Source organism: Myotis brandtii, unplaced genomic scaffold (assembly GCF_000412655.1).
Source record: "Myotis brandtii unplaced genomic scaffold, ASM41265v1 scaffold68, whole genome shotgun sequence".
In the NCBI taxonomy this organism is placed as follows: Eukaryota; Metazoa; Chordata; class Mammalia; order Chiroptera; family Vespertilionidae; genus Myotis; species Myotis brandtii.
This window is the reverse complement of record NW_005370657.1, coordinates 1,978,992-2,005,280: the sequence shown is the minus strand read 5'-3', so window position 1 is coordinate 2,005,280 and position 26,289 is coordinate 1,978,992. Positions and strand designations below refer to the sequence as shown.

The window sequence follows — 26,289 nt, the reverse complement described above, 5'->3', positions numbered from 1 at the left end:
AAAACTTTTAGGAAAAAACATAGAAGAAAATCTACATGACCTTTGATGATTATTTATTAGATATGATACCAAAAGTACAATCCATGAAAGAAAAACTTGAAAAGTTGGACTTCATTAAAATTAAACATTTCTACTCTGCAAAAGACATTGCGAAGAGAATTTTTTTTTTTAAAAAAGCACAGACTGGAAAAAATATTTACAAAACACATATCTGATAAAAAACTTGTATCCAAAATATACTCTGAAAATTCAACAATAAGAAACAACCCAATTAAAAAATGGGCAAAAGATCTGAGTAGACACCTCACCCAAGAAGATGTGCAGATGGCAAATAAACATGAAAAGATGCTCAACATCATTTGTCACTGGAAAATGAAAAAGACTACATACCAATTAAAATAGCTAATAAACAAAATTTGACAAATACCAATTGCTAGCAAATACCCAGAGCAACACAAACTCTTGTTCATTGCTGGTGGGAATGCAAAATAGTGCAGACACAACCCAGCAATGCACTGCTAGGTATGGTTTCTAATCTCATTGTCTACTAAAAGGAACCCAGGCTTTTTGGAGAAAAGTGGCTGGTTTAGGACTGGGGCAAGAAATGTCCAAGATGAGCCTGTAGCACCTTATAGTGCTGGAAAATAAGGAAATGCTTAAACAAGCCCACAAACCAAAGCAATGCTGGGGTCAAAGGGAAGGGACGCAGGAACCAACTGAAAGAGGCCTCAGTGGCTGAAGCGGGAATGATCTGAGCAACAAAACAAATGACACAGTATTGGATCAGAACCCAAAGAATAAAATAAATATAGGTGAGTCCATTCTGATATAAATAAGTGATTGGATAAATAAAGGGGGCAGACAAGACAAACCTCCTATGCAGAAGAATTCCAAATAATTAATGTAGATCATTTGCCCTCAAGAAGGTGGAGCAAGCACAGCTGCCCTCTTCCTTCTATAGCATCTTCCTTGGAGAGTTTGAGGTGAAAGTATTATTTATGTGACCAATTCCCTATTGATGGGCATTTTCTATTCTTTTGCTTTATAAACAGTGCATCAGTGAACCTTTGTACATATGTCCCTCTAAATTTCTATATTCATAAGGTAAATATTCTAGGGAGAATATAACTTTAAAGACACATTCAAGTTGTTCTTCAAAATGGTCCTGTGAATTTATATTCACCAAAACAGTGTCCAAAAGTACCAGTTTCTCCACACTTTTGGTACAATGTATGACTCACAAAGGGTTAATGTGTTTTCTTTAATATACAAAGACCATTTACTAATCAATAGTAAGAGGACAGATGTCCCAATAGAAAGATGGGTGAAGGACCTGAGCAGGTAATTCACAAGGCAAATAGTACAAGTGACCTATAAATATTTGTAACAAAAAACTGAAAAGAAGGCAAAAAATTGTTGATTGAGCAGTCATTAAAGAAATGCAAAATAGAAACAGTGAGATATTATTTTGCCCATTAGTTTAGTAACGAAAAAAAGAGTTGTAATAACTGGTACATGTGCCTGTGTATGGGAACACGGATCTGCTCAAACTTGTTAATAGATAAACAAATAGACCTTTTAGAGGCCAAGTTTTTTATATCTACTTTTGGAAAATAGGTACACATACTTTTATTCATTCCACCTTACAGGAATTTTATCCTAGGACATTAACTAAAAATATGTAAAGATATATATATATATATATATATACATACATACATACACACACACACACACACACACATATATATATATATATGCTCACCACAGCAAAATTTTTTTATGTGTTAATCCTCACCCGAGGATATTTTTTCCATTGATTTTTTTAGAGAAATAAGAAGGGAGGGAGGGAGGGAGAGAGTAAGAGAAAAAGAAACATTGATATGAGAGAGATTCATTGCTCAGCTGCCTCCCGAATGAATCCCAACCGGGGCCGGGGATCAAACCTACAACCCAGGTATGTGCCCTTGACTGGGAATCAAACCCAAGACCCTTCTGTGTGCGGGCCCGCACTCTAACCATTTAGCAATCTGGCCAGGGCACCACAACATTCTTTTCTACAACAAAAAATTAGAAATAACCTACCCAACAATAGGGGATCACTTAATGATGCTACATTCCTAAGATGAAGTACCTAGCAGCCACTAAAAAGTATGTTGTGGAAGAATATTTATTCACTTATAGAAATTCTTGTGATATGATTAACATACAACGTATACTCTTTGAAAAGAAAGGCTAGACGGACACACACCACAGTGGTTATCTTGGTGGTCTGTATGTTGCAAGTGATTCATCTTTTGTGCTTATCTCTGTTTCCCTTGTTTTCTAAATTAAGCTTCTTTTAAATTTTGTAGTTAGAAAAGAGAATTAAAAATGTTTAGGCCCTAGTTGGTTTGGCTCAGTGGATGGAGCATTGGCCTGCAGACTGTAGGGTCCCAGGTTTGATTCCAGTCAGGGGCACATGCCTGGGTTGTGGGCTCGATCCCCATAGGGGGCATGCAGGAGGCAGCCAATCAGTAATTCTCTCATCATTGATGTTTCTATCTCTCTTTCCCTCTCCCTTCCTCTCTGAAATCAATAAAAATATATTTTAAAAAATGTTTAGAGCTGCTGATCCTACCTTTGTAATATCTTCCTTACCTGCCCCTTCCTCCATCTGCCTCAGCATGGCCCTAGCTCAGGCCTCCCACCTCTCATTTAGACCATTGCACCAACTTCCTGTTGGGTGTTCCTATAAAGGGATCTAGCCTGTCATTCTTCTGCTCAGAAGCCTCTGGGACTCTCCTGTGTGTAATTATTTGTCTTAGGTCCTTCTTATCACTTTATTTCTCCAGACCCCTACAATCTGGCTTTCACTTCCCTTGTTAGCATCAGATCTCCCTCATCATCTCCACCCCACAGCTGTTGCGTTAGTCTACTTGGCTCTCCCTGGTCCTGCTGTATACACCACACTTCAGTCCTACCTTTACCAAAAGTCTGAAGTCTAGTCAAAAGTCTACCCACCTTTCAAGACCTGCCTCCTCCAAGAAGCCCTCCTCTATCATCACCTCCCCCATACTCCAGGCCAGGCCACCACCACCAGCTGCCTCCTCCTCTGGTCACCTCCATACCAGGCAAGCACTGATAGGGTCTGGATTGCAGTGCCTGGAGCCTGTACACAGTAAGGGCTTCATGAAAGTCTGTTGGATTGAATTGACCTAGAGTTGCCTCCACATGCCATATGCTATAGATCAGAGTCAACTCTCCTGCTCTATAAATATGTGTGATTTGTTTGGCATGCAGGAATTTATTAAATTATACAGGACACATAAATGATCACACTGGAGATTATGTGGCATAAAAATGTGCATGTATTAAAATATAAGGTTTATGGGTATATCACGTGGTATCCAGAATATCTTCCTTCCATAACTGGCTAGTAAACATTTGAGTCTGAACTTAATTTTAGGCAATTCCTTGGGAAAAAATGATTCTATGGAAACCAGGGCATGTCCTGGAACCAACCACAGATAATTATGCAGAGAAAACTTTTCTATAATATTCCTGCTTAATGTGAAAAGCAGAGTTTTGATTCTTGGTTATTCTTTCCTTGTTTTCTCATTGGAAAGGGCCAGTACTTCAGTAAAGAGGATACATTTGGTTGCAGCAGTAAACGTGCTTTGTTAACTCTAGAATATTCTTAACTAATTTTGCTTAGTAGAATTTAGAGGTTTCCAATGCCCCGCCTTCCTTTGAACCCCACACCCTGTCCCTACTCCCCACCTTTCTCTTTAGAGCTTCATTGCCCTCTTAGCCTCCGTGCTCTGCAAAGAGCCGTGGCAGCAGTGAAACCTCAGCCAGAAAGCTGGCCACTCCCCAGAGCTCTCGGCATAAAGCTCCTCTGTGTTCTCAGAGGTGTTATGCGAGTCAACTACACATGGGGAGATGACTTTCTTGGTCCCACCAAAGGACTCGGGGGCTTGAGGATGTTGATTTATGTGAGAGGTCAAGCCTGAGTGATGTTCTGAACCAGAAGTACCAGGATGCTCTTTGGCATCTGCTGTCTCCACAAAAACATGTCCTTAATCTGCATTGTTTTATGGAACTTTTGTAAGATATTTCTGTGTCATTTTCATTAGTATTTGGGTAACCCTACCCTAGAAAATTAAACTTGTTACAATTGTGTGAATATTGGTAAATTCTTCTTGTCTTAGGTCTGGCTGAGGATATGGATCTCGTGGGTGGTACTGACAGTATGCATATCCCTTTGGCCACTTGTCCATTCATCCATCCATCCATCCATGGCCTCCCTGGGATCCTTCTGAGTAGGAATCCTGTCTGACCCATCTCAGAATTCCCCGCAGCGCTTGTCAAGAGACTCCTGTCATGGAGGCGCAATAACTAACCCCCTGGGGGACGACAAAAGTATTGACCTCTCAGCACCACTGTGTGTTGGAGAGGTGGTGCTGAGAGTAGGGGACCCATTTGCCAGGTAGGGTGTCATTAAGGAACCCGAGACCTCACACAACCCTGAGTGATGCTTTCCCAGTTTCCCAGCCTCTTGGGAAATCCCATTAAAAGTGGTGGGCAGGGTGACATGGTGGCCCAGCATTTAACAACTTTTCTGGTGTGTGTATCTGTCTGTCTGTCTGTCTGTTTGTGTATTTGACTCTACAGGTCAGCTTTTGGGTTGTACGAGAAATTCTAACAGCACAGACTTTAAAAATAAGGGCAGAAATCCTGAGCCATTTTGTGAAAATAGCCAAGGTAAGCTGTTTTTATTTTTTCAATCCCCTTTCCTTTCTCTCTGTCTCAAAAATGTGTCCCTGCCCAGATGGCGTGGCTCAGTGGTTGAGCATCAACCTATGAACCAGAAGCTTAGGATTCGATTTCCAGTCGGGACACATGCCTGGGTTTCAGGCAGCCAATCAATGATTCTGTCTCATTGGTGTTTCTATCTCTCTTTTCCTCTCTCTTCCTATCTGAAATCCATAAAAAAAATATTTAAAAAATGTTTTCTCAATAATTTGGGAGCAGCTGTGCTCTGGGTCTGCCTGGGCAGGGTTCAGATAGGGGGTGGTGACCTGACTTCCCCAGACAGAGGCAGCTGGGAGACTGACCTGGATGCAGCATGCTCCTCCACCCTGTGATTTTGGCATCCAGCTATTCTCTTTGGCCTTTCACACTCTCCATGAGGCCCCAGGGGCTACCCCTGGGATCCATCCTCCTCCTCCTTCAAATTTAGTCGGTTCAGGGTTGGTGAGTTTACTTAGAATTGATTTTTGTGATGCCATCACATCCTGCAGTTTTGTCCCCAGCCAGCAAAGCTCACCCACCCATCCTGAGCTAAGACCTGGGCCGGATGACCCTGTTGCTCCCACTCCCAACTCCTGCCTGACGGGTTCTGTCCTTGTCAGTAGTTGGGTACCGGCTCATGTCTGCATCCCATCTTTCCCCTCTTCCCTCATTTCTGCCAGCCCCGCTGTGGTCCCAGGGGCCTTTCTGAACCACTCTCATCACTTACACAGCCCAGCCACCTCCTCCCCACACACTTCTCCCGGCCTCCAGCTTGCCTGACCAGCGGAACACTGTTCTGCCTGGTCCACTCCTTGCTTCATGTGCACCTGTTGTTTCCCCACCCCGATCCTAGGCCAGCTAACCTTTACTGAGGCCCCTCAGCAGCCAGGCACCGCAGTAGGAGCTTTAGGGAAATGATCGTAGTCAATGTCACATGATTACTATCCCATTCCCAGAGGACGAAAGGGAGGCTAGCGAGGTGAATGTCCATGCCCAGGGCCCACAGAGTCCGTGGAGCATGCCTTCTGGGGAGCTGCTCTCCTGCCCTCCCTCGAGGAAGGTTAAGGGCATCCATCTATGAAGTATGTGTGTTAGGGGCACTGTTATGTCCTGTGCGTCTGAAGTACTTGGACCAGGCTGGGCTTCGTGATACTTGCTGTTAGCGAGTTTGTGCTGGGCCTTCTGAGAAAGTGCGATTATGTTCCAGCCTACCTCGTGCTTTCTGTTTGGAAATGAGTTTATGGTCCCCACCCAAGGGACCTAAAGGGATCCCTTTTAACCTCTGCCATCTTCCAATGGTGGACCGCCATGCTGCACGGTGCCTTGGGAATGTGCTTGTGCAGGCTCCTCCTCCTCTGGGCCTCAGTTTCCCATCCATACAAGGGAAGGGGTGGACTGGATCATCTCCCAGAGCAGCGGTCGCCAACCGGTGGTCTGCGGACCATTGGTGGTCCGTGAGGTCCGAAAGATTGGTGATAGCTGTCCCAGAGGACCTTCAGCTCTAAAGAAATTCTGTAACAGGTATCGTAATTCAGTTACATACGACGAAATTCTGTTCGCACAGAGAATCTGTTATTCCACAGCAGGAAACAATTAGAGAACGTTACAAGATGTGTGAAGTCTGAACGTTGTGGTAAGGGAGAAATCTCCAAGTAGGAGCAAAGCCATGAAGACTAGGCATGAGGGCTTTTCATTTATTTGCCCCAGCCCTCAGGGAGCACCGTCCAGTGTGCTAAGGAGAGGCACAGACTGTTGTGGGGTCAGACAGTGGGGTCCCCAGACTTGGGAACATGGTCAGGAAAGACATAGTAGAGGCAGTAGCACCTGAGCTTGGAAGTACCCAAGATGAGTGACGGGGGATATGGGGGGACACGTCTTCCTGACAAAGAATGAGCAACTCACATCACCATGAGTGCTGACCCTGGCATCAGGCCCTGGTCTAGGCAGTTTACATGGGCCGTCCCAGGTAGCAGAGGGGCCGTGACTTCCTTCCTTGTTTGTTTTTTTAAAATATATTTTTATTGATTTCTGAGAGGAAGAGAGAGAGAGAAACATCAATGATGAGAGAGAATCATTGATCAGCTGCCTCCTGCACACCCCCCACCGGGGATCGAGCCCGCAACCTAGCATGTGCCCTTGACTGGAATCGAATCCGGGACCCTTCAGTCCACGGACTGACGCTCTATCCACTGAGCCAAACCAGCTAGGGCCCTTCCTTGTTTTAACTATGAGGGTGCCAAGGCTCAGGAGTAGTGTTTGAAGTGGTGACCTGTGCCATGGACACACAAGGAGTGGGTGCCCCGGGGGTGGGGGGTCTGGAGAGCCTGCTGCTAACCCAGGCTTCATGGACTCCCGAGAATGAGACTGGGACCCCGTCTTGTTAGCAAGCTTCCCTCGCATAAAACCAGGACCAGAGCCATTACATTTTTCTGCACTTACTCTTGACTGTGTCTCCTTCTGTTGCCCTCCATGGCAAGGAACTTGTCTGAGTCTGAATTGAATCCAAATGTTCTCACTAATTCCGGGTCTGGTTCAGAGGCATATAGTCAAGTGGCTGGAAAGCCAGATCTGTCCTGCCGGCTGAGGCGGGTTATGCAGACTGATGGCGCCTTTCCTTAGCCCCCCATTCAGTGTCCAGGTGATCACCAAAGACCCACGCTGATGTTGGCCAGCTGAGGTTTCAGTGCACAAAAGCCTGCTGGGACTGTTCAGATTTGTCTAAAAAAAAAAAAAAAAAAAAAAAAAGAACATAAAGGGCATTATCAAACCTTCTTCTGAGCCATGTTTCTGTCCAGCAGCCAGACTAGTTAGCTTATGAAATTTTGCAAATGTTGTAGCTGCAAACTCACCTTGTGGCAATTTGAAAGGAAAAGAGCATATGGTTTCTATGAACTTCCTAGAACTACATTTTCTACATGAGATATTTTTAAGTGCAATTGAATTTCATAAATATGACATTTGGTAACACTTGAGCGTGTTTTTGTTCTGTTGTTTATAGCAGCAAAATAATCTATTCCATATCTTTTCCCCCCAGAAACTCCTAGAACTCAACAACCTTCACTCTCTCATGTCTGTGGTGTCGGCATTACAAAGTGCACCCATCTTCAGGCTGACAAAGACCTGGGCTGTAAGTGAATCTTCCTGAGTCTGTTCCTTTGATTTTGGCTGTCACTTCAGTGCTGAAGCTCTTCATTCCTTCAGCCCCAGAGGCTTTCTCTGCCTGTCCGCCCTGTGCCAACAACGGAGGACGACTGGGGGCTCAGGCACTGCTCCCTGGGCACCTTCTCTTCTTCAGTGGCCTCAGGAAGTTGGGAGGACACCGATGTGGATGAGTTTGGGACCTTCCTCTACCCTACCACGTCCAGTGTGACGGCCGGGTCAGCGCACGACTCCTGCCCTCCGCTTGGCTGGTATTCGTCTCTGGCAGGCGCCAAACAGTGCTTGGCTAGGTCTCTGGGCTGATGGTTTGCAGCTGCTGTGGGTTGCTGGCCATATAGCTAGGAGTTTCTCTGGAGAAACCTGTGACCCTCCTGTAGGGAAAACTGCTTTTTTCCTGAAGGCCATGGGTAGTTTCAGCCCAGAGGTGGAATCTGATAGTTATATAATTGAGTCCGTAGGAAAGTTTTTCTGCTATAAAAATATCTCAGACCTCTTTATCCTCCTTAGCTTGGCACGGTGCCTGACACAGGGAAAGTAATCGCTATTTCCATAGCTCGTTAGCATTCACCTCCTGGCTGCCTGGTCCAGGGTCTCACAGCCACGCAGCCCAAGCCTTTCAAGACCTGTTTATGTCCCACGGAACTGAAGGAAACGCTATGGAATTGTCAGCTGTGCTTCTGCAACTCATTTCCGACCTTCTCCCTGCCAGCCTGTGGGGCTGGGCTCTGTTTCACACTTGGCTAGTTCCAGGGCTTTTAGGGATTATGTGTAGGTGATCAGATTTGAGCCTTGTTGCTTTAAAGTGCAATTTTCCATCGATCTAGCTCTAGCGAAGTCGGGTGAGGAGTGTTAGCTTAGACTCAGAGACCTGGGTTTGTGTTCAGGCGCAGTGCAGAGCGTGACTCCTGTGGGACTCGTTTCCCATATCTACTCAGAGAGGTTGGCCTAGGTTAGCGGTTTTCCATCACTGCTTTTGGAGCCCCAGGGGTTCCTTGGAGCTGCCGGGGTGAGGGTGCCAGGGGCTGGGGGAGAAGGGGGAGGGTGCCAAGTAGACAGTGGGGCACTATTTCTAGCAGAGCAGCTCTGTTTGTATCAGTTTTGTATACCGGCTTCTGGGTGAATTTCAGTAGAGCAGTGGCTTTAGAGGTGGAAAGCAAGTTTGGAAGCTGCTGGTTTATGCAGTAGCTGCCAGCCCTGTGATTCCCCGACTCCATCTGAGCTTGAGGCTTTTTTTTCAAAAGTTGCTTGGAGAGTCTTTTTGAAATGAATTTTCCATCATGTAGATGCTGTTATTGTTTCTTGGACTGCTGGGAGCTATGCATGGACCCAGAGGAGTGAACGATGAATCTCACGGTGCATAGACCTTCCTGTCAGCGGTATTGTGGCTCTCAGGGGCCCTCTAAGTTATGGTTATGAGGGCTGTCAGGAGTCTCACAAGCCACCACTCACCCACCTGTCCTGCTAGTCCAAGGACACTGGTGTACACAGAGCATTTGGGAAACAGAGAAGGCCAAACACGTCATCTTTCCCCTTCATCCTGATCACCCAGCTCAGAGGCATCGAGACGGTATTGTATCCCTGACACTCTCCACGCCTGTCCTTACACAGCACGTGGCACATCTGCTCTGTAGTTTTGTTCATAGGTCCACCTCCCCTCTGACTGCCTGCCTTTATGATGAGGCCTGATCCCCCCCTGTATCCCAGGTGCCTGGCTGAGTATGCACTTGTTGTTTGAATTGTATATGTTTGTTGTGCTGAATTGAATTCTTCTCTTGCTCCTAATTTCTGATAATAAGATTAGCCATAGAAATGTAGCCCTCCCCCACATGCCCCTTGATCTGGTCCTGGTGAGACCTCGGGCCCAAGAGCAGGGAGGAGCAGGGGCACCAGGGCACTGCTGAAGTATTCATAGTCTTCATTTATCAGAAAAGGAATCTGAGGTCCAAGAGGCACAGTGACCTGTCCAAGATCACAGAGCCAGCGGGTGCAAGCCGATGTGCTGCAGCCTTGCCTTGCCGGGCCTCCTAGCCCATGTTCTTGGCCAGCGTGCCAGATGAGCTGGCAGTGACGGAACCTGGCGTTGGAACCAGGGTGAGCGCAGGGCTTGGAGAAACAGGCACTCTCGCTGTTGGGAAATGGGTCTGGAGAAGGGAGGCTGGTTCCCTGCCCTGGGGACAGGGCAGCCTGGCTCCCTGGCATTGCTCTGAAACCCTGGGTATCTGGGAAACAGGAAGAAGTGAGCTACAGGTGTGGGAGGAGACCTGCCACCTGGTTGCACCAGTGGTGACCGCCAGTGAGGACCAGTTGGTCATTAGCTATAGGACAGGGTAACCTTTTGGCTGGCCCCTGCTGGCTGTTGAGTGCCAACAGCTGAGTGAGCTGGGACAGGATCGAGATTGGTACCAGGCACAGGCCTGCACATAGTAGGCGCTTAATTAATGCTGACTAGATGCACAAACAGGGAGGGAATCAACTTTGCTGGCCTGGAAAAATACAGACAGGGTCTGATTTATCCCAGTACTAGGGCCACTTTGGAATATTGGCTGCCTCAAAGCCATGAGACCTTAGAAGTTATATCAGCCAATTCTGATTTCCTGAGTACACATTACCGTGTGTACTTATTCATTCTGCAAATCAAATATTTATTGAATGCCTCCTCCATGCCAGGCCCTAAGGCTCTGCTCAAGGCCCCTGTCTTCATGAGCTTTTTTTTTTAATGTTATTCAGCGGAGACAGACATGTTATTGAGGGAGAATAAACACATGCCTAGTCTGCCTGGCACAAGAAGTGATCGATGTTTGTTGAATGCATGAAGTAATGAGAAAAGAACTGTCAGATGGGAACAAAATGATCAGAAGACTGAAACAGGAGGATGTGATAGAAACGACCGGGTGTTTAGGGAAGGCCTGCCCGACCCCTGAGGAACAAGAGGAGCCAGCGGTGCCAAGATGAGGGCACGCGCATTTTAGGCAGAGGGCTCAGCCAGTGCAAAGGCCCACAGCGGGAAGAAACGCAAAGGCCATTGGGCAGGAGCACAGTGGGCCAGGAGGAGTGGGTCAGGATGCCGTGCATGGGAAGCCGGACCAATCAGGAAGGGCCAGGGCCCAGCAGAGGAACTAGGTTGTATTCTAAGTGTAGAAAAGGGTTTTAAACAGAAACCGACATGATCTGGCTCACAGTTGCTTTTGTTTTTTAATTACAGTTGCTACTGGGTAGAAAACAAATTGAGTGGGGGACTCTGGAAGGAGCCCACAGTGGGATGGGGCCTCCTTAGGAGGTTAGGGCAGAATCCAGGAGAGAGGCAATGCTGGCCAGGAGGAGGAAGTGGCAGTGGACATAGAGAACAGGAGACTGATAGGAGAGGCATTCTGAAGACGGGGTTGGCAGGACTTGTGATGGATGGGATGTTGGAGATGAGGAAAAGAAAGGAATGAAGGATGCTTCATAGGTTTTGCACTTGAGCAACTGGGAAAATGGTGAAACTCAGTCCCAAGAGGAGACTGACTTATTCATGAGTGACCTGGGGGTATGGGATTCCTGGAGAATGGGTGAGTCACTCCTTACAGTAATTAGGATCATGTGCTATGCATCACACACATACACACACACGCACACATGCACGCACATGCACACATGCACATGCACACATGCACACACGCACAGCTTGCTCTGTGCACGTTCCTATTATGATTCACTCTTTCCTACTGAATTGATCCAGATATTTTGACTCATCTGCAGCAGCAAGTGAAAACTGAGGTTTCTGGCTGGTAGGACATCTCAGTTGATGGGCCAGGAGGCCTGGTCTGCAGGGTGGTGACTTGGAAAGGGAACTTCTGGGAACGGGGTTTTCACTCCCAGACATCTGGGGGCACAGGGTCATGGAGCTGCAGTTCTGGGAATGGCTACTTTGCAAACATCCTAAGAAGGCAGATGTGTTTGTATTTCAGATTTTAGGGTCTTTCATCCAGGAAGTATCCCAGTAGCCCCCACTCTGATGTTGAGAAGGTGGTGACAGGCATGAGCTGCCTGTTTCAGGCTTTCCCAAGCCTTCAGAGGTGAGATGGTGAGGAGTGAGGAGATGGAAGGCAGAGGAGACCAACACTTGCACTCTCCAGTTGCTCCTTTCCCAGACATTCTTCAGTGGCCCTGCCTGCGCTGCCTCTCAGAAGCTCCCAACCATGGATTCTGCTGACTTCGCCACCCTCATCTCTCTTGACATCGTCGCAACATTGGACATTGTTCATTGCCCTCTTCTTGAAAAATCTCTTCGCTTGGCTTGGTTCCCTTCCTGCCCTTCTGGCAGCGGGCTCCTCCCCACTTGCTTTTGTTCCTCCCTCCCCCTAGATGCAAGTGTTCTGGAGGCTCTGACCCCAGTTCCCACCCTCCCCAATCCATTTCCCATCCCTTGGGGATGTCACCGGCTTGGAGAGCTTCAGCCATCACCTCTGTGCCCCAGCGGTGGCTGCCTCCTCCCTCTCCCTAGCCTCTCTTCGGAGCCCTGGGCCCGCGTTCCCACGCCTGCCCCACAGAGCCCTCTGCTCACATGTTCCTTTCACAGCTCACAACTTGGCATGTCTGAAATCCAACTTTGGTTTCCAGGAAGTGACAGTGGGTGCCAGAAGCCTCTCTTAGCAGACTGTTTTGGACTTCGAGGCAATATGGCAGACTGAGCTGATAAGGAATAAGTTTCAGCCTCCCAATTGCCTGCTCCACAAACACACAAACACACACTGGAAAAAATACAACCAAAATAAAAACCAGGAAGCAATGCTAAGCCAGAGCTAAGAAAGGGAAGTCATTATGTGCTAGAAATAAAGATGCTCTCAGAGTCAGCACAGTTAGCAGTTATGTGAAATGGCCAAGGCCCTTACAGGGGGCTCGGGGCCTAATGCCTGCACAGGGAGGAGAGGCCAGACTGCAGCCTCCATGTAATTCAGTTCCCATAGGAATCAGCCATCCGTGTCACCTGTCAGAAAATATCTGTTCATCTGGGAAGTCCCCAAGGGAGCATGAAAGGAAAAAGTCACTTTGGAGAAGCTGTCATGCTGGCCTGTATGTCAGGTGGCTGTGGGCTCTGAGGACACATGACCCGAATTCCTGAATTGTCTGGGGACCCCAGGTCAAGAAATGAGGGGCAGTGTGGACTCTTGATGCAAACATGTTGGCTCAGCCTTGGACCTACCTCTTATGGTAAAGATTAAATGAGTAAACATATGAAAAAACAACACACAACATGTTTAGAATGACACCTGGCACATAGTAAGGGCCCTTGGCAAACTTTTCTTCAGGGACCAATCTCAACCTCCTGGCTTACTCTTGGGCTTTGTGGGAATGTCTCCTGGGGTCGCCCTGAGTGGAATTTTTAAAAATGAGCTATTTTTATTGGAAACACCTAATTGTCATACAAGATTATACATTCTGTGCGTATGTATGCATGTGAATGTATGTTTGTATGTATATATGGGTGTACATGTAAACTGTTACAGGATATTTTTTAAAAGGTAAAATCAGGACTTATACAAATACAAAACGAATACTTGTCCAAGATTTTATTTAACTCATTAATTAGTGAGAACTAGTAAGATATCACAACTGTATCAAGGAGAACCCAGAGTGCTTATAGTCAGGTAAGGAATGTTGAAATATTTTTTTAAATGGAAATAAAACTGTCAGTATTCCCAGGGTGATAACCAGGCATTCCATGACACACAGTTTGCCTTTCTGTGGACAGGAGTTGCTTGCAGTGTAACATTTTCTGCACGTTAACTTTTATCTGTACAGAGTTTAAATAGCCTTAGTAAAAGACACAGACAGACAGATGACGGGGATGCCTTCTAAATGTCAAAGCCACAATTTTTCTTATTTATGGCAATCTCCATTGCATGTAATATTTTACATTAGATATATGACTTTGTGGCTTATTTTTCAGAACTGATAATTTGTATCTAAAGAGGTGAAAATTACCTTTTTAAAATGCCCTAGTTTCATCCCTTACTTATTCCACACTCAGTCTGTTGAATCCATTGGTCCATAGATTAGCCACAGCACTAAAAATTCTTTCCATACCAACAGTAGACACTGGAATTAAAGTAGGACTTTGAGCCAGTTTTACATATTTGGAGCAGCAGGCTCTTTGTTGAAAAACATTTCCACGTATCAAGAAATATTCTCTCAAGGCAATGGGACAAGATACCAAAGTCCTCATAAAGAGGATTTGGAGGGACTTTTATTTTTTCCTCCATGGAGACAGTTTCCAGATTTGAACTATTTACCAGAAGAGGGGGGTTTTTCATTATTAGTCAAATACAAGTGCCACATACAGGCTCTCGGAGTCTGGTAGAGGAAATTTCCAAAAGCAACACTTCTTCAGGTATTTGATCAAGGTTTGTGGTCTTCCTGGCTTTTGACCCCTGTGGTTTATGAATCCCTGTAGTCCCTTGCAGCTGACACTTAGCACCATGAAATTTATTTAAAATTAATATGCAAGAGTTGATTTTTACCTTGTAATTTTAGTTCACTTTGCATATGTGGTTATAGCCCCTTTCTCAATTCTAATGTTTTCTATTTCTGCTTTTTGCCTTATTTGTAGAGATTTTACCTGTTCTATTGATATTTTATATAAATTAGTTCTTGGGTTTAGCTATCATTTCTATAGGTTTGGCATTTAGTTTTTTGTTTTTTAACATATCAATTGAGTCTGGTAGAGGAAATTTCCAAAAGCAACACTTCTTCAGGTATTTGATCAAGGTTTGTGGTCTTCCTGGCTTTTGACCCCTGTGGTTTATGAATCCCTGTAGTCCCTTGCAGCTGACACTTAGCACCATGAAATTTATTTAAAATTAATATGCAAGAGTTGATTTTTACCTTGTAATTTTAGTTCACTTTGCATATGTGGTTATAGCCCTTTTCTCAATGCTGATGTTCTCTATTTATGCTTTTTGCCTTATTTGTAGAGGTTTTACTTGTTCTATTGATATTTTATGTAAATTAGTTCTTGGGTATAGCTATCATTTCTATAGGTTTGGCATTTAGTTTTTTGTTTTTTAACATATCAATTTCTGATTTTACCTATTAATCAATTTCTTACCCCCCCCTTCTAGTTTCTTGAGTTGAATGTTGAGTTGATTTATATTCTTAGTTTTTTTATTGTAAAAGTTTAAAACGATATGTTTTCTCTCAGTATACTAGTTTTGGCCTCTTCCCATAGTTTAGCATATAGTGTTTTCATTATTTGTGGTTTTTAAATAGTCCATAATCGTGGCTTTTCCCCCTTTTACCCAAGAATTATTGGAGTGTTTTTCAAGGAATTGGATTTTTAAGTTATCATTGTTAGTTTTCTCCTTTTATTCAACAAATACTCAGGCAGCATTCCCTCTGTGTCGGGAACCATAGCAGCTGCCGGAATAGTAGAGGGAATACAGCCCGCACAGCCACTGCCTCATGGGCTGGGTCGTCAGTCCAGTGAGACACAGATGGAGCCACACAATCACAATCACAATGAATATTATGGAAGAACATCTCAGGGTGCCCCACAACTTCTAAACTTTACTACAAGTGAGGTGGCTTGTTGTACTTAGTGAACTTCCCCTCACGCTTATTTCCTTACCTCTTTTCCTGAACGTGAATTGCTTTTAGTATCTCTTTGACTCAGGTAGGCGGACAATTTATTTTCTTTTGCGTATACCTAATGGTTTCTTCCTGGGGCTTCCTATAAACTCTAAAATCTCAAGGACCCTCAATTCATATGAGGTGTTTAGATTATGCCTGTACTTGTCATAAAACTTTAAAACATATATAAGAAATGCTGTTATTTTTTGAATGAACAAACTATATTTTAAAAATTAAATCTTAAAAGAATTTTTTGGCATAATACATGCACGTTAATTTTAAAAACCACTAAGTACTGAAAGGCTTACTGAAACAAGAGCACCCATCTCTCCGTACTCCATTCATTCCCCAGAGGCAACCCTTAGCTGTTAGCTGGTTCTGCTGGTAGTTTATGCCACATTCCCACCAATGTGCTTTTGCTGTAGTTTCTTGATCCATTTACTTTTGACAGTATTGGGTGACTTCTTTGTATGATAGATGCTGGTTTAGTGTTCCTCATCTTCCCTCATTCTTCACACTCATGTTACCACAGTTAAGTCACTTGTTAAATGAGTACTTAGTGTTTTAATTATTAGGGATGTGTAAATACGGTTCTCTGTAGTCAAGTAGTAAACTATTAAGGACATGTCCTTTCTGGAATACTTTTTTGTTTCCCTAGAATTCTAACTCCCTTTAAAAAAAACCTTACCCTAGCTTCCTGCTATCTACCAGATATTATACACACACAAACACACACACACACACACACACACACACACACACACACGACTCTTGAACAATGCAGGTTTGAATTGGACAGGCCACATATATGCAAATTTTAAAAAATTGACCCACCCCGTTCAATTGACCTGTGAAGTGCAAGCCTGCATTGTCCAAGGCTCAATTGTGTATGTATATATAATAGTTTATATATAATACATTATATTATAATATTATAGATTTTAATATCACATTTTAAATATATAATATTTTACTAAATTTTAATATATGTTAAATTTTTTAAAATTTATTTTTATTTTTTAAAAATATATTTTATTGACTTTCCACAGAGAGGAAGGGAGAGAGATAGAGAGCCAGAAACATCGATGGGAGAGAAACATTGAACAGCTGCCTCCTGCACATCTCCCACTAGGGATGTGCCCGCAACCAACGCACATGCCCTTGACCGGAATCGAACCTGGGACCCCTCAGTCCACAGGCCGACGCTCCATCCACTGAGCCAAACCGGCCTTGGCTAAAATTTATTTTTATTATATATAATAAATATATCTTTTTCTAACAAATGTGTGGTCCTATCAGGTTTTTATGGCACCTTCTCTTTCTCTGGACACATCTCCCATATGTGGACCAGTCGTTCTTAAGGCCTGCTGTTCATCTGTCATCCCAGCAACTCCCTTTACTGCTCCTGGATTGGACCCACTGTTTCCTATATCCTATGTCTTCCTGTAGTTGGTTTATTCCTTTATTTTGCTAGAGGAATTTCTTAAGTAGTTTTCAAATACATGATTGGGAAATAGATGTTCTGAGCTTTTCCATGTCTTCTATCATCCTATGCATTATTATTCAGAAGTCTGATGCGACCCTGACTTCCATTTGTGGGCACAGGATGGAGCAGATGAGTGAAGCTAACCAGATCCAGCCCTTCTGAATGTGTGTGAGTGTGAGTGTGGAGGGTGGGAGGTGGTGGAGAGTATGTATAGAGGCAAGGTCCACAGGGGGAGGTGTGCACTGGAGGAACTCGGCTTTCAATTTAGGAAGCATGCAAATGTGACTGCCTTGGTTGTCCCACTCTGCCAGAGAACCCCAGTTATTGACTTGAGAAATCTGCAGAGCAATTTTCAGGGACATCCTCCAGGGATCTAAGTTCATATTGGCCTGGTCATATCCATGTCAGGACACAGATGCCATGCTTTTCACCTCTGTGGTGCTATGCATAGAGGTACTCGACAGGCTGGGCAGATAGGATGAATGTGGAAGGGGACATGGGCAATTTCCCAGCTGGGTCCAGAGAGCCAGTGGTATGGGCATTGGGCATCAGCATGGATCAGCTGCAGTGAAGTGAGGGTAACACACAGGTTTGTTTGACTGCTGGATGAACATGGGTGATCGCCAGAGATTTCAGTGGGGTTCTAAGTTGCATTAATAAAGAAATGACCTCCTCATCAAGAGTATGAGGGGCCTGCCAAACTTTACAATGGGGGCAGTTCATAACTAGAGTCTCTTTCTGACCTGGGTGTATATTGTTCATTTAGTGAATTTCTCATCCTTAAATGTTTATTCCAAGTGCTTCTCTCCTTGGCACTTCTCTCACCCATAATTTACTTATTATTTGTCTAGGTTCTTGGTCTCTGTTTACTCACCGTGTTGCTATAATAGACATCTCTCTCCTCTGTGAATTGAGTTCCCCAAGGATACTCAGACTGTGATTATGAACCTGAAATAGAGGCAGTAGTATTGGCCCCATCTTTGTCACTTGGCTTTGTGAAGACCAGATGAGTTGTATGTTATGGTGCTTTACAAATAGCAAATGGGGGATGGTGTTATTTCCTGTCCATTTGTTAATGTGATGAATTACAGGCTCAAATTAGCAAGCCAGCTAAGCAGCCGCTGTCCCTAGCATCTGTGTAGCATCCCCGCCCTGACATGTCCTGGATTTCCCAATAGGAAAAAAACAACTTGCTATTTACTCTCTAACTTCTTCGGCACCGGGACCTTCCTTTAGCTTATTCTTTTACTGCTCCTCCTTGAAGTCCTTGCACTGTCACTGCTCAGCTGGGTCGTTGCACAGCTATGTCCTCTGTGGTTCCAGAGGCTGAGGATCAGGGAATTGGGTAGGACCTGCCCATGGCAACCCAAGCTCCCTGATGTGCCAGACATGGCCTGAGTCTCAGATTTGCAGACCCAGGTCTTGGGAACTGCCCTGCACGTGTACTAAAGAAACCTAAAGGGATTACTTCAGTTCCAAAGGCCTGCTTTTCCTGGTGCTGGATGTCCCCTGGTCCTGTTCCACTGCGCTCTGCTGTTTGATGGGCATTGAACACTGGCCTACCTCAGTCTGATGAATGTGGCAGGTCTGCTGGTCCAGGTCTTTGCACAGATCATTGGCGTCTCAACACCAACCTTGACCAAGGACACTCTAGGACTAAGTTCCCTCTCCATTTATACTCCTGGGCTCAGCCATTGATCGCAAATCCCAGAGGCACTGGGTCCTAGAAGCTAAACTTGAGGGAGCCATGTGCTGTGCCAAAGCCAGCCCTCTCAGTGACCTCCCTAAGACCCTCTTTTTAAGCCTGTTCTCTCAGTGTAGACTCCTCTCCTCAAAGCCATTTTATTCAAAGAGATGTATTGCCATTTGCTGTCACTACTCCTTGACCTGGGACATGCAGGATGAACAGGTTTCCATGCCTTCGTTCCAAAAGCATCCTATGCACATTGAACCACCCTTTCCCAGATGACTAGCTTTACACACCAGAGATCTGTCATAAAGGATCTCGCTTCTCTAATCTCTGGGCTGTGGATACCTGTTCCTCCTATATTTTCTCAACTAAGTCATTGCTTAGATGACTGCATATGGATAAAAAGCTTGGCTTCTTTTAATTAAAATACCATAACCAGTGTAAATATGACACAGACATAGACTATAGCAGCGGTTCTCAACCTGTGGGTCGCCAACCTGTGGGCCGCGACCCCTTTGGGGGTCGAACGACCCTTTCACAGGGGTCGCCTAAGACCATCGGAAAACACATATACAACAGTGCTTCTCAACCTTCCTAATGCCGCGACCCTTTAATACAGTTCCTCATGTTGTGGTGAGCCCCAACCATAGCAGTGGTTCTCAACCTTCCTCATGCCGCGACCCTTTAATACAGTTCCTCATGTTGTGGTGACCCCCAACCATAAACTTATTTTTGTTGCTACTTCATAACTGTAATTTTGCTACTGTTATGAATCGTAATGTAAATATCTGATATGCAGGATGTATTTTCATTGTTACAAATTGAACATAATTAAAGCATAGTGATTAATCACAAAAACAATATGTAATTATATATGTATTTTCCGATGGTCTTAGGCGATCCCTGTGAAAGGGTCATTCGACCCCCAAAGGGGTCTCGACCCACAGGTTGGCAACCCACAGGTTGAGAACTGCTGGACTATAGGGACTCTGGAGAGACAGCCTGGCTATGGCACAGCACACACAGGTGAATCGTGTGAAATTTCCTGGGGCCTTCAGCAATGGCAGAGATGTTGAGGAGAGAGCCAGTAGCTGTGGACTCAGGGAAAGAGGCTGATGTAGCTATGCATTACTCTGGGACATGGAACAATTTGCTTTACTCTCTGGGCTCCTTGCTGTTGTAGGGTCTGTACATCTGGAGGCAAGTGCTGTGCGGGGGGCTCTGGCATCATGTAGAACAGTGTTCCAGGTAGCTTCAGAGGCTTTCTTCCAAGTGTGAGAGCCTACGAAAAGTGACTGACCGAGGCCATGGAACGTTCCATCTCGGCACAAAGCTGCCTCTTAAACCCTTTAGTTGTGCTTCGGATTCAGAACAGCACAGACACGCCATTCGGATGTTTCCTTTTAGTCTTTGCCCACAGTTGTCCTTTCTCTTTAGCTTCTTCCAGTTTATTTCTCTTCTTTCTCATACCTATGTGTTCTTCTCACTCCAGCTTTTGAATCGAAAAGACAAGACCACCTTTGAGAAATTGGACTACCTGATGTCTAAAGAAGATAATTACAAGCGGACTCGGGAATACATCCGAAGCCTGAAGATGGTTCCCAGTATTCCCTATCTAGGTAGGAATCCGAATCGGTTATTATTTATTAAGAAACCTCCTCAGTGCTAAATAAGATATTTTGTAGTTTCTAGTTGAGAATTTTCCAGGAAGCAGCATGGGCCATGGATAAAGAGGTAATTAATTGGTTTACTCCTTGGATTAAAATAGGTTGTTGATACTTTCCAAGGATGGGAACCTTGATGAGAGCCTTGACATAGGGATATTCTGCTTCTCACACAAGTGACCTGTGAATCCCAAGCCTCCCCAACCTGCAGCCCAGAAAGATCACAAGACTCTTACTGGTTCATCCACATCCTCCCAAACTGAGGGAACTCAGGACCAAACGCCTCTGTTTTGATTCTCTGGACATTATTAATGTGTGTGTGTGTGTGTGTGTGTGTGTGTGTGTGTGTGTGTGTAAGTCCTAACCCGAGGATATGTTATTGATTTTATTTATTTTTTAAATTGATTTTAGAGAGAGTGGAAGGGAGAAAGAGAGAGAGAAAAACATTGATGTGAGAGAGAAACATCGATTGGTTGCCTCCCCTATGCATCCCGACAGGAGATTGAACTAGCAACCTAGGTATGTGGTCTGATCCGGAATTGAACTGGCAACCTTTGGGTGCATGGGATGATGCTCTAACCCACTGAGCCACACCGGCCAGGCTGTGTACCAACAAAATTAAAATAATGATTATTGATTCTTCTGATTAGAAAATAATACACATTTATTGTAAAAAATTAAGAAGAAATTTACTATAATTTGTTATCCCACCTAGAGATAATCTTATTTTGCTTCATCTTTTCATTTATTTGGGTGCATTTAAAAAATTTATGTTTATACTATTGTGAACATTTAATAATATTACCTATATTTTTATACTGTGATTGAACCCCATTAAACTCTAATTTTATGAAAAAATATTTCTATCTTTTTATGATCTAAAAACAAGGGAAAATAAGGTTTTATAGAAGTGACCTCTAATATTTTCAGGGATCTAATGCAGTTTGTTGGACAGATATTTTTGACAACTTCAAATTTTCTTCCATGAGCATTGTTAATTTAGATTTTCTAATTCTCTTAAAGCCAATTTGGAAAATTTAATTTTAGTAGAAAGTTGTCCATTTGATCCAAGTTCTAAAAATGATTAGCATAGAATTTTTTCCTCATTTAGTTTTTTTGACCATAGAGTTTTATATGGTATTCTCTTAAAAAATTTAACCTCTGCGTGGTTATATTTGCTTTGTATTCCTAATAGTGTGCATTTTTCTTTCCTCTTTCTTTAACTTGCTTTTCCAGGGGTCTGTCTGTTGTCTTTCCCAAGATTTAGACTTGTATTTGTTTGTTGGGAACATTATCCTGCTTTCTGATTCACTGTGTTCCGTCAGCTTAGAGGTGCTTTCTCTCCACATTCTAATCCTCTGAAATTGGGATGCATCTTTCCATTGATGGTAACAGAGCATGTGGCATTGCTTAATTGGCAGCAGTTTTTCTTATACATAAAATAATGGTGCACCTTATAATAGATGACATCTTAAATTTGATGAAATATGGAATTTCTGCTTTTGTCTTTTATAACTCATTCCTCCTGTTTTTCTTAAATTTTTTTTCCTATTACTTGCCTCAGTTGAATTATTGGTTCATTTGTATATATACTATTCTTTCCACTTTAATTTGGAAAACAGTAAAGAGTATACATTTTCTTCTAATCACTGCTTTTGTTATATCCTACATGTTTTAACGTATCATGTTCTCACTGATATTGTTTAAATGTTCTGTAATTATGGTTTCAATTTTTCTTTTATCCAAGTATTACTTAAGGCAGTGTTTTTTAAATTTTCAAGGGTGTGGTTTTTTCAAGTGGCCTTACTGAGATGTAATTCATGTATTGTCTATGTAGAGTGTACAGTTCAATGGTTTTTAGTATTTTCACAGAGTTGTGCAGCCATTAGTACAATTTAGGACATTTTTATCACCACAAAGAGAAACCCCATATCCATTATAGTCACTCCCTTTTTTTCTAGCCACCCTACTCTTCACTTACCCATCCTTAGCCCTAGGCAACCACTCATCTACTTTCTGTCTCCATAGATTTGCTTATTCTGGACAGTTCATATCATTTGAATCTACAGTTTGTGGTCTTTTATGACTGCCTTTATTCCCTGGGAGCATGGTCATACTGCATTCCTTCTTATTCCCAAACAATATTCCATTGTATGGATACACCTCATTTTATTTATCCATTTGATGGACATAGGGGTGGTTTCACTTCTTGGCTATTATGCATAATACTGCTATGAACAGGCTTGGTTTTTAAAAACACAGTCTTTCCTCTAACTTTTTTACATTAGTTTAGAATATGTAACATATATGCTTTCTAGGTTTTTAAAAATGTTTGAGATTTGTCTTGTGGGTTAATATAAGATCAGTTTTTGTAAATGTTTTCTGGGTGCTGGAAAAGAGGGTGTAATTTCTCAAATTGCTCTTGTAGTTACTCAATTATAATATTCAAATGAATAATTTTGACCACTTGGTCTCAGGACAGGAATATATGTTGGAATTCCCTTGCCCTGCATTATTGAATAAATAGAAGTTTGTTAAGTTGTAGATTTATTTCAAAGTGTCCCCTACAAAGTGATCTTGATTACATTTATTATTTGCTTTTACTTCTTTGAAATATGTAAGTCTGAAATGTTTTATTTTTCCTTTGCATTCATTTTATAAATCTTTGACTATATTTTGGATTTTAATGTTTTAAATTGCTTTGTCTTAGGAATGATCCTTGAAAATTGCATTTAGTTGGACCCCATATGCGAGACCTGGCCTTTTATTAGGGGAGTAAAAGTCCCACATTTGTTTAGTCTTAGTCATATTATTGGATTGAATATCATCCTATGCTTTCTCTTTCATGTTTTCTCATCCTTTCCTTATCTCCTCTCATGGCTGGCTGTAAACTGTGATGTTTTTCTACGTGGTGACTGGCAGATCCCCTCTCACATCCAGAGATAGAGAGCATGTTGATTGCATAGCTCCAAGCCCACTCCCACTTTGTTGGAGGCTAATCAATTGAGGGATGAGATTGATGGTATTGGGATGAGGGCAGCCTAGCACAGTCCACTGGTCCCATTAGCCAGTGCTCCAGGGTCATTAGGGATGGCCTCTTCTCTCTCATGAGAAAACACAGAGCTACCGGGGACTGTCTGCTTTCTCTGTGTCGGCCACTTCCCTAAGTTTTTAAATGCATAATTGCAGTGAATGCTCACAGTAGCCTAGTGAATAGGCAGGTGCTGAGAGGTTGCCTGAGGTCAAATACTGGAAAGTGGCAGAGCCAGGACTCTGCCCAGATGGTCTGGCTTGAAGCCCTGAGCTTTTAGCACTGCCCTCTCCTGACTCCCCACCTCTCCTCTCCAGGTCATTATTTTCCTCTCCTCCCTGGGGTTGCCACCTGTACGTCCTCTGCCATTTATGACTGTGGATGGCCTCCGTCGGGCGCTGTCTGAAGTGAGATGAACTGTGGGTCTCGCTGTTCTTGGGCCACAGAGTGGTGCTGCCTTGGGTTCCCAAGAGCATTAGTCCGTGGTCTCAGCCACGGGCAAACTGGACCAATACCATCTCCCCTTTCTGACCCATATCCCTTGTCACCTGACCAAGCATATGTGCCCCAGGTTCCCCCACTACAGACGAGTCCTGTCCTCAGGCCACTGGCCAGAGGCGTCCTGTGCGTCACCATGAAAGCTCTCGTTAGACTTGTAGCGCACAGGTGGCCTGTGCGGCCCTGAGGCCTCTCCATCACCTCATCTCAGCTGCTGCTTCATGGCAGGTGCTTCCCAAGAATTCCGAGTAGGCCCCATTCTCCTGCAAGGCCTCCTGCTTCCGCCTCTAAGCCAGCCAGCTTCCCTGCCTCCTGCGGTACCTTCAGCCTTACAATAATCTCCCTCTCCCCTTAGGCCAGTGGTCAGCAAACTGTGGCTCGTGAGCCACATGCGGCTCTTTGGCCCCTTGAGTGTGGCTCTTCCACAAAATACCGACTTCTGCGCATGGGGCACGAAGTTTTAATCGCACTGTACGTGCGCGCCCGCACGTGGTATTTTGTGGAAGAGCCACACTCAAGGGGCCAAAGAGCCGCATGTGGCTCGAGAGCCGCAGTTTGCCGACCACTGCCTTAGGCCAATTGCACTGCATTTCACATACCTCAGAAGACTCCTGACATACAGGAGTCATAGCTGCTGCAGCTTCATTGAAAAGAGTGAAGCAGGATCCCATTCTGAGTCTCAGTGGGGCCCTATATCCAGAGGGCAGCTCAGAGCCCTTCGTGCACATCTGATGGCCATGGACAGACGCTCCCCAAGTGCAGGTCATGGTTTCAGTACTGGATTCCTCTTGAAAACCCAATCTGTTCTGGGGATGAGTTTGTTTATCAAAAGAGGAGTCATTACATAATTCCTGGAAAGTGCAACATAGGAAAAAATTGTCTGAAACGGTTTTTCCCCCCTGGCAGAGTCCTCCCTGTAGGACTTTCCCAGGGGGAGAGGGAGTTATGCTTGGGGAGTGACTTTGGGTCAGTCCCTGGTATTTCCAGCTGCTTAGCTCCACGGCTTGAGGCTTTGAATGCCACCTAAGCAGCTATTTGCCTCTCGGAGCTGGTATGGGTTTTACTGGGATGATTCTCCTAACTTCTGTGGGTGTTCTGTGCTAACTGGTCTCCTGGGACTCTTCACCGTGTGTCTCTTTCTCTGTGGAAAGATGCCCTCACACTGGACTAGTAGCCCTCACCGTGTGGGTGTGTGTTCCAAGTCCTTTCAATGCAAATCTCCTGTACTGAGAGCTTTGGTACATTGAGTTCCTCATGAAATATAATTTAAAAAACACTGAGAGGAAAACTGCATTTAAAAATAAGACTCTCTTTGTATCAAAAACTTTCTTTTTAATTACTTCAAAGTATAAAAATACTGGTGGGAAATAGTCATACGGGTTATTTGCAGCTTAATTTTATCTGATGGCAACTTGTAAATGCCTAGTTCAGGATGAAATAATGACTAAAGCAGGCAGAGCTTTGAAGGATGGTTACACCATTTATTTCTAAATAGCTTTATTGACTTAGAGAGTGGTTTTCACTACCTATAATTCCTTCCAGGAAATAGCTAAATAAAATGAGGAATGTAATGCATTTTAAAAGATTTAGAGCTGATTCTAAAAGTATACGCAGTGTGGAAAATTATGATCTCTCAAAGAACAAAAATCAGGCATTCTGACAATTCTGAATAGTAAGAGAACATTTAAACATTCTTGGTAAATTTACTCAGACTTCTAATATGTGAAGTAAATATCTAGAACCTAAGCTATTCCTTTTTTGAAAGTGTAAGCCTTTATTTTCAAAGATGAACTTTGAAATTGAAAATAAAGGCAAGTCATTTCTGAGTATAAAATAAACAGACCTAAACTATTAGATTTCTAAAAGGACTTGAAAAGAGAAGTGGTCATTGGTCACAAAGAAGTGTTTACACTGAGGCCCCGAAGCCCTCGGAACAGTAGGTGAGTGAAGGCTCCTGCAGGCCCTATGCAAGGAGGGGGTGTCTCCACACTGGCCCCAGCTGATCAGCAGGCCTCTGTCAGGTGATGCACTCCCCGGACTCCGCTTCTGCTCTGGTGCAGCTCACATCCCAGGTCTGATCACAGGCAGTGAGCTCAAAACCAAAAAGTGAGTTGAGCACTATGAAGGGAAAGGCAAAGGGGTAAATAAAGGGGGGCCCACCCAGTCTCGGGGACCAGGGAGGGCTTTCTAGAGGGAAACTCTAAAGGATGAATAAATGGGGTGAAGGGTGAGAGGTGAGCATGCCAGACAAAGACAGCGGCTTGTGCAAGAACCCTCAAGTGGGGAAAACATGTTTGTTGGAAAAACTGGCTGGAGGGGAGAGAATGAGGGGGAGAGTATCATGAGAAGCAGCTGGAGTGGAAGGAGGGTGAGATAG

General features: G+C 44.1%; 1 protein-coding gene across 9 annotated transcripts in view; it reads left to right on the top strand.

Annotated features, from left to right (window-relative positions):
• RALGPS1 (Ral GEF with PH domain and SH3 binding motif 1) overlaps positions 1–26,289 on the top strand; it is a 240,208-nt gene that overhangs the window by 100,218 nt on the left and 113,701 nt on the right. For all 9 annotated transcript variants that reach the window (XR_001359669.1, XM_014529334.1, XM_014529337.1 and 6 more), the window contains 3 exons: positions 4,657–4,746; positions 7,811–7,903; positions 20,212–20,338. Coding sequence is in view for 8 of the 9 variants with exons in the window: in XM_014529334.1 (XP_014384820.1) it covers positions 4,657–4,746; positions 7,811–7,903; positions 20,212–20,338 (310 nt within the window). In the remaining variant the exon portion in view is untranslated. The remainder of the gene's footprint in view (positions 1–4,656; positions 4,747–7,810; positions 7,904–20,211; positions 20,339–26,289) is intronic.